Genomic DNA, 7956 nt, shown 5'->3' on the forward strand with positions numbered 1-7956 from the left:
TTTTCTGATAATTCTAAATATATTCAATGTTCTATTTCTGCGGAAATATTTTTTTGGAAATTTGAAAAAAAAAATAATCAGAGCCGATGGACAAAACTATAATTTTGACCATTCGATATCAATACATTTTATAAACATTTCAAATTAAATTCAAGCTGTGAAAACAATCGTTACACTAAAACAAAATACCCACTTTTTTATTATACTTTTTATTACTTAAAGTGAATTTTCCAAATTTATCAACGAGGTTTACCGAGTTTGATAAGTTCGACGAGTGCTGGAAAAATCATGTTTTACAACGAGCTACATACAATTTTTTTTTGCAATTCCAAAAAACGCTATTTGAATGGAATTTTATGTCAAACTTACATGTGCCGGGTCCGGTGGTTTAGTGGTTAACGTGGTAGCCTCTAAATCCCAGTATGGCCTGGGTTCAATCCCAGACGGACCCGGTGGCATTTTTCGAGACGAGATTTGCCTGATCACGCCTTCTATCGGATGGGGAAGTAAAAACGTCGGTCCATTTGCGTAAAAGAGGTTTTGGGTGACTCACCACACATAACCTTCGGACGCCTAGAAATGAGCAGAAACTTGCAACAGAGACCACAAAAGACCCGGGGGTCGTTAAAGTGGATTGCTTTGCTTTTTTTTTTACATATGTTAAATAAATTCACCGTTCAAATAAAAAAAATATTTTGGGTCTAAATAAGGAGCGTGAGCATGGTTGCTCAGAATCCGAGGAAGTTGTCTTCATATCATATTTATATCAAATAATAGAAATGTCATTCAAATCGCTTTGTTTCGTTAAAAATCCTATTTAATCGAATAAAGTATTATTTTAGAGTAGTAGCAAGGAAACACATTGCAATGCTTTATTGTAGGTAAACATGTTTTATTAATAATACTCAACTGCAAAAAACAGACACACTTATTCAAAGTCACTATCAAACCCCGTTGGTGACACTAGAATTTGATTAAATCGGTGTAAAACCCTCTCCTGGAAACACTTTTTCCGCGGCGAGACCTTCCTACTGCCACCTCCGCTTCCTCCCGGAGCCGATTTTCGTTTGTTCACGCTCGTCGAAGCTCGTTCGCCGTCCGCACCGCGATCGTCATCGTCTTGGAACCAGTTATCAAGTTTCTTACGCTTGAAGCCACTTCCACTGCCGTGGTCGCTTCGGCGGCACTTGGTTGAGCGTTTTGAGTTTGTTGGTGTACGCGGCGAACCACCGTCCGATGAGTGGCGGCTACTCTTGGTCAACCAGCCACGGGGAGTTCCGCCCGAACCGGTCGTCGATGGCGTTTTGTGCACATTTCTTCCGGTTTGACTTTTCGGTGTGCTCACTTCCGTGTCTAGATCTACGATCTCGATCGGATCGTCCGGTTGGCGAACCACACTTACGAATTGAACATCGGATTCCGAGTCTTGCTGCAGCGGGGACATGCAGGCTCGTTCGGTGTGTACTAAAATTTGGTTGCCAAACGCGTTGTTGTCGGTTATTTCGAACACGTCCGTGCGGTTGGGATCTGCAGCTTTTCGTACCGTTACATCGGCAAACATGTCATCGGACGAGGCGTCTTGGGTTGAACTTCCGGGTGTTGTTTGCAGTTGTGCGTGAATGAGCTTAGATATTGGCGTGCTTACGTTATTCTTTGGGAATTTGGGGGCGGGTTGAGACACTGTTTTGTCCAAATCAACAGGACTTTTCATAAGCAGCTTTGTTATCGTATCGTCGATTGAGTCATTCTTTGCCGTCTCATCCAGCTCATCTTCGGTATCGGTAAACAAATCAGGCGATTTTTCCCGTGCTGGACCGTTCGAGCTTGAGCTGGACACAAATACGGCTGGGCTTTTGGCGACACTTTCTTTTGACACAATCTGAGCCTCACTCGAGGACGAGGACTTTCGGCGCAGAAAACGATCGATCGGAAAGTTGTACTTTTCCTCTAGAATCGAGGGCTGGTTATCGGCTTTGCCAATGACTGTATCCGCGGAAATTTCCGATTCCGAGTTGCAACAGCCCAGGGCCTGTCCGAACTCGAGGTAGCCTTCCGAGTCCGTTTGTTGTTCAGTCTTCTGTGAGGATGATTCCGTTTCAGGTACTTCAAAGTTTGTGGCCGGAGATCTGGATGGAGAGCCTGGAATAAAGTGCAAGACTGTTGGGATTTTTGAACAAAATTTTGGAATAAATATAACTTATAACTTCAAAACTAACCTTGTGGCATCTCAGGAACGGTGCAGGTGGAAACTTTGCTCTCGGAATCCGAGCTTTCCACTACCAAGTGTGGCATATCCTCCGTGCTTGCTTCAAAATCGAAAAGCGGTTCGCTCTCTTTGTGAACCAATGTGGCTGCTTCCACGGCATCGGCATCTTCGTTGCCTTCCTCTCCAATCAGTGCTCGATTCAAGCTAGCATCTTCGTCGGCTTCAGTCGCGTGTTCTCCTCCGTCGAATGGTTCCAAGGCGGGTTTCTTCGCTTCAGTGTTGTCCATGGTGAACTCAGCAAATCTTTGAGTTGGTACGGCTTCCGGTTCAATTTGCAATCCTCTTGCAAGTTTCCAAGCCTCAAGGTTAGACTTGAACGTGCCCTTTTCGACCAAAGGAAGATCTCGCTTGTAGTTTGACTTGAAACGCCGGATGTAGACACTTCTGGTCAGGAAGAAAAGCTTTAACTTGTGCGCCTTTTTGGGCGATCGCTTCGAGAGAAGTATCTGGTCAATTAAATCTCGCAGTATTCCGGCAAAATACTGCACTCGGCAAATCTTCAGTCTTGTTGAAAAATCTGGGAGATCGTCTATCAAACTATTGCTTTGGAGAAACAACTTTTTTGCCGTGGTGAAATTTGCGATTGCTTTGAGCAACGCGGTGTCAAATTTGGTTCCTTTTGTTTCATCAATTACGAGCAATTTGATTGCAACTTGCTTAGATAGATGATGGAAATTTTCGCTCGTTGTAAGAACTATCTGATGATATGCATAATCTGATAAACCAATGTTTTCTCCAGCAACAGTAAAGTCCAATTTAGTAAGCAGTTCAATGTGATAAATCCAGTGATGTATCCTCTGCAAACTGCTGCAGATTATTGCACTCTTATCAGAGCTTGCACTTACGGCCGATAAATACCCGATTACCTGGTGCGTTTTCCCCAGGCCTGATTCATCGTTCAGAATAAACCCGTTATTCTGTAAAACGCAATCAAAATAAGTCCATTTCACCATTTGGCTTAGCCTAATTTTTAAAGTCAAGTTTTTACCTGTGCCAGTCCGCGGTGAATAATCCGAATTCCTTCGAGCTGATGGGGCGCCAATTTCTCAACCACCGATCCCGGAATCGCAGTCGAGTGGTCCAGGTTGACTGTTTCTCGAAACAGCTGATTGGGTCCTTCCATTGAGCGGAACTGAATGAATCACGGAAGAAGACCCTGGACCAGCATGATTTTGGTGGCAATCGAATATTTACAAACACAAAGACAACTGTCAAAAGTGCAACCGTGAATCACCCCTTGCACGCAAAATCCACATAACACAGATCTGTGTAAAATTTGACACAGATCGCCCAAAACCGGGAATACACAGAATCTGTGTAAAAGGCATGTACACAGAAGTGTGTACAGCCGTTGTCTGTCAAATCTGTGTAATTTTTCAACCAGCGACCTGTGTAAAATTTTACACAGATCTGGGTAAATTATTTAAGGCACAATTTTTACTTCTGGATTAATAAAAAATCGTCTTAAATACTTAAATTAAATCAAAATAAAACAAGATTGATGTTTATTGATGTTCAACAGTGTCTGTCGCTAGGTTAGTTGCTGAATTATTTTACATCTTCCGGAAGATATCATATTAGACGATGTTGGAGCTAGTTTGGTCCCGGAAAGTGAACTAGTTTTCTTAGAGCGATGATGCATACGTTCCTGGCAGAGCATTCCACTTCAGGGCCTGCACATCTAGGCTCTCGGACGCAGGAATTTGGCTTTATTGACATCATTCATTCAATCAACGCTATGAAAAAATATAAAGTTAGGTTAGGGTAAGACTGTGAATATAAAGTATAATTTTCTTACCATCATCCGCCGACTCTTGACCAACTAACAATTCCTTGGACACCGCATCGATTCCAGTGCAACAGGTCCGATATCTGGAAAGTTGAACTTGTTTAATAAAAGCAATTAATGTAATATTTTTTAGAAAAATTACTCACCATCTTTGCTAACTGCTGGTTGCTCTGACTGCTGAAAAAATGCCAACACTTTTTTACTCAGATTTAAAAGGGAAGCTGATCGAAAATCTGTGTAACTTTTTACACAGATCTGTGTTGAAAAATTACACAGTTTTGACAGCTAGAACATGTTCAACAACCTGTGTAATTTTTTTACACAGATCTGTGTTATCAGGATTTTGCGTGTGCAGTGTGGGAGAGAGCTTTTTGGCTGGCAGTGCTGCCAGTTTCCGATCGAGTGGCTACCGTACTTTACCAATAAATGGCAGATTGTACTAAATTGAACAAAATAAAAAAAAAACTTCCAGCAATTTCGAAAAAAGTTGAAACATCAAAATTATTTTATTTAATCTAAATTCAAGAATGGCAAGAATTTCACTAACTTTTCAATGCGTTTTTACTTTGAAATGCTTCTGCAGGTTCCCCATGATGGCCGTTCGCTGATATTCCACTTCTCGCCGGCAGAATCGTCCAAACAAAAACGGACACTGATATTTCACAGTCTCCTGGCAGTACGTGTCGTGCTCGTTGAGGTACGATATCTTGAATTCGCCTTCAGAGTTTACTGTAAAAAAAATCAAATTTTATTACCATCTGGATTCTATAAAAATGACCTTTAAAACACCTACAGCAAAACAGTCCCAAAAGAAAGCAGGTTTTATGAGTTGAAGCCACAGAATACTGTCCGCCCTCTGCTTCCGGTAGCTTACGCACGGAGAAATGGCCAAGTGCTACGTTTTTCGAGTACGGCCAGTGGGACAGTCGTTCCGTATACTCTACCGAGTACTGCCAGTGATGGACGTTGCCGTGATCTTTCACAATGTTGAAATCCAAGCTGTAACGACATTCCTCCAAATTGTTATCAAATTTCTCCTCCGCCCCGCTCAAACAGGAAGTGTTTGCGCATGCGACTTTTCACTTACATGGTGGGATTCAGGGTTTTCATTTTGCTGAAATCGGCCACGTATTCCCACACGACTTCCGGCTTGGTCCGGTGCAGGACGATTTCGGTTTCGAACGTGTTGTACGGCGACGAAAGTATCCAGTATAAAATTATGGACAATGCTGCAAGTGTGAAACGGCGTTTGAGGAATCGCGATACGATGCTGGCCATGATTTAAGTCACTCTCCGATCTGACTGGATAAACCGACTAACGAACACTGGAGGGCGTAGAATATGTGAGCGTCAAGATGCTTGGGAGAGGAAGAGTGCGAGAGAATACTAAAATCAACGCATATGTTGATCAGTAGCTTTTGTTCCATCCGTTTTGAGTCCATTCTTGTTTCAATGTTTATTCATACACTGTTCGTAGTGAGCAAATGTGCTTCACATTAAATATTTGTCTTGAGACGCAGGGTGGCCACTCATGTCGGGAAATCGGGAAAGTCGGGAAAAAGTCGGGAATTCGCCAAAATCCGCCAAAAATCGGGAAAAAGTCGGGAATTTATGATTTTTTGTCAAAAAGTCGGGAAAAGTCGGGAATTCAAAGCAAACTTGTTTGAAAATTAGTTTTAACTCTTGAATAATTTTGTTATATTTTGTACAATTTTCGAATTAAATTCACTCAATTCTGCTCTTGTGAATGACTTTAAATTTAAGGATCTTTCCACAATTTCAATATATTTGAGTATGGAATAGCTGTTTAAGACATTCAAAATCTTAATAAATACTGGATGCAGCTGACACCGATTTTTATAATTTTTTAGATGAATCTAATGATCTATATTCATTTTTGTTTATCAACAAGAGGTAAAGTTAATGAAAAACTAATATAAAAATAGAGCCTGGTGCCCAGTTTAGAGTTACGATTCTATTTAATTTTGTCACATAGATTGTATATTTGAAAACTGATTTCAACTTGAGTTTGGCAATGTTTTTTTTTTGTAAATATTTTTAATTGTTTAACTAAATTCATTAAGTAATTTCAAATATATTTTTTTCCAAATATTGCCCTTGAACTTTTTTTGTGAGTATAAGTATAAGCGTTGAAACATGATGAAAATATTGAAATTGCAAAAAAAACGAGAAATTTTGAGTTATGGTAAAATTGTTTAAACCTTTTTTCTCTTCAAACAAACATGGGAGAAATAGGAATAAAATTTTAAATTCAGTTATCTTTAACTTTTTGCAATTTCCAGTTGAAACGGAGTATCAAAAACTATACGTTTGTCAATTTAAAAAATAACATGAAAGTTATAAGTATTGTTGAACTCTCGATTTTTTTGAAGACTAATTGTTTGTGTTTCTACTCAGTCATAATAATGAATTTCCATTTTTGAAGTATTTTTTTATTTGTTGTTTAGTTTCTGTGTTTACAAAAATTGCCAATAGTTGTATGTTTTTAAATTAATTTAATAAATTTCGGTGGTTGATTTTGACTTTTCTTAAAGAGAGTTTTTGTTTGAAATCATTATTCAGATAAGAAATGCCTATTATTTGAGCTTTCTGGCAAAGTCTGGAAAAAAGTCGGGAAAAAGTCGGGAATTTGAAAATTGGATTTGAGTGATCACCCTGTGAGACGCGGTCAAAGGATTTCTCAAATTGGTGTAGAAAATACAAGATTTTTTAAAAGGAAATATATTGTTAATATTAATGGCAGCGCGTGGAAAAAAAAAGTTATGATTTGGTAGCCTTAGAAATTAGTTTTTGATATAAATAAATAAGTAAATATTTATTCAAGAGGCACACAATATTTCACTCGCTAACTCCGGCCAATTCGACCTTCTTTCTAGAGAGCTGGTATTTTTGGTATTCCAAGTCTGTTCTGTTTGTATTCCAAGACAAATACATGTAGGCGGTCCAAATAACGGCGAGCAAAAGACGATCAAGACTACAAAAATAATTACAAAAATTTAAAATCAGGTTCGCTACAGATTCTCGTAAACTCACCTCATACAATTGGTAATCCACAGAACTACGGATAATCCCACGAAGGAAGGATGGCGCATACGGTTGTATAAACTGCGGAGTTCGCGCGATTTGTAGCTCATCGGAGGTGCAAGATCGTTCACGTCGTAGTAGATCTGTTTAAGCCCAATCATTTCCGGCAAATCCATCAGCAAACTTCCGGCGTAGACAACGACCCAGGAGAGGATGTGAGCGGCGACGAATGTCCACCAAAGCGTGGAACTGGATTGAACGTCTACAAACCACAGTTGGTACGATTGAGTGGTTTTCCAATTTTTAAGCAGAATCTGAAATTATTAATGTGATTTTAAATGCATGAATGTAAAGTTTCTTAGATCCAAAACTTACCAGCAAGCAATACGCCGAACAGATGTTGTAGATGCTTCGTTCCGCCAGTTCGAGGCCCAGCTTCCGCCACACATTTTTCACCGCTTCCGTTTTCATGAAGCTGTGCTGCAGCACAAACAAAACTATCCAAATTGCGTTAAAAAGCAGCGAAAAAAGCGTAACTTTTAGTAAAGATTGATCGTCAAGCAGATTCTGAAGCAGGACATCTTTGGAATTCCTCTGCACGGGCGCGGCCAAAAATAAAGCCAATCGGCCTACCGAATAAAATACCGAAATAAACGATAAAAGCGACAGAATAAAACACACGATTTGCCGAAACGACATCATTTTGATTTTTCCCTAATTTTTGAACTAATAAAATATTTTTTTAAATTGTGGTTCCAAAATCAGGAACCGACGCCGACCCGTAACGAAACAAACTTCAAAGTAAACAGAAAACTACACTGAAACAAAAGTTAGTAAAATTATCTTAGTTGAATCA

The 7956-nt window shown here is 39.7% G+C and overlaps 3 protein-coding genes across 4 annotated transcripts; all 3 read right to left on the minus strand.

Moving 5' to 3' along the window:
• Positions 1-875: 875 nt before the first annotated feature.
• Positions 876-3475, minus strand: LOC120427621 (protein suppressor of underreplication). Of its 2 annotated transcripts, none has more exons than XM_039592502.1 (3): positions 3255-3475; positions 2217-3183; positions 876-2139 (listed from the first exon to the last, which is right to left on the minus strand). In XM_039592502.1, the coding sequence occupies exons 1-3, from the start codon at positions 3387-3389 to the stop codon at positions 929-931; spliced, it is 2313 nt and encodes a 770-aa protein (XP_039448436.1). In that variant the 5' UTR covers positions 3390-3475; the 3' UTR covers positions 876-928. The 2 variants fall into 2 exon arrangements, with proteins under 2 accessions (XP_039448436.1, XP_039448435.1); XM_039592501.2 differs by having other exon boundaries at positions 876-2157; positions 3255-3469.
• A 1073-nt stretch (positions 3476-4548) lies between these two features.
• On the minus strand, positions 4549-5496 carry LOC120427604 (uncharacterized). The gene is made up of 3 exons (XM_039592481.2): positions 5143-5496; positions 4849-5054; positions 4549-4784 (listed from the first exon to the last, which is right to left on the minus strand). Exons 1-3 carry the CDS (start codon positions 5331-5333, stop codon positions 4606-4608), a joined length of 576 nt encoding a protein of 191 aa, XP_039448415.1. The 5' UTR covers positions 5334-5496; the 3' UTR covers positions 4549-4605.
• A 1376-nt stretch (positions 5497-6872) lies between these two features.
• Positions 6873-7907, minus strand: LOC120427603 (nurim homolog). Its single transcript, XM_039592480.2, has 3 exons — positions 7476-7907; positions 7110-7414; positions 6873-7050 (listed from the first exon to the last, which is right to left on the minus strand). Exons 1-3 carry the CDS (start codon positions 7800-7802, stop codon positions 6915-6917), a joined length of 768 nt encoding a protein of 255 aa, XP_039448414.1. The 5' UTR covers positions 7803-7907; the 3' UTR covers positions 6873-6914.
• Positions 7908-7956: the final 49 nt, after the last annotated feature.

The sequence above is a fragment of the Culex pipiens genome, chromosome 3, assembly GCF_016801865.2.
Source record: "Culex pipiens pallens isolate TS chromosome 3, TS_CPP_V2, whole genome shotgun sequence".
NCBI lineage: Eukaryota > Metazoa > Arthropoda > Insecta > Diptera > Culicidae > Culex > Culex pipiens.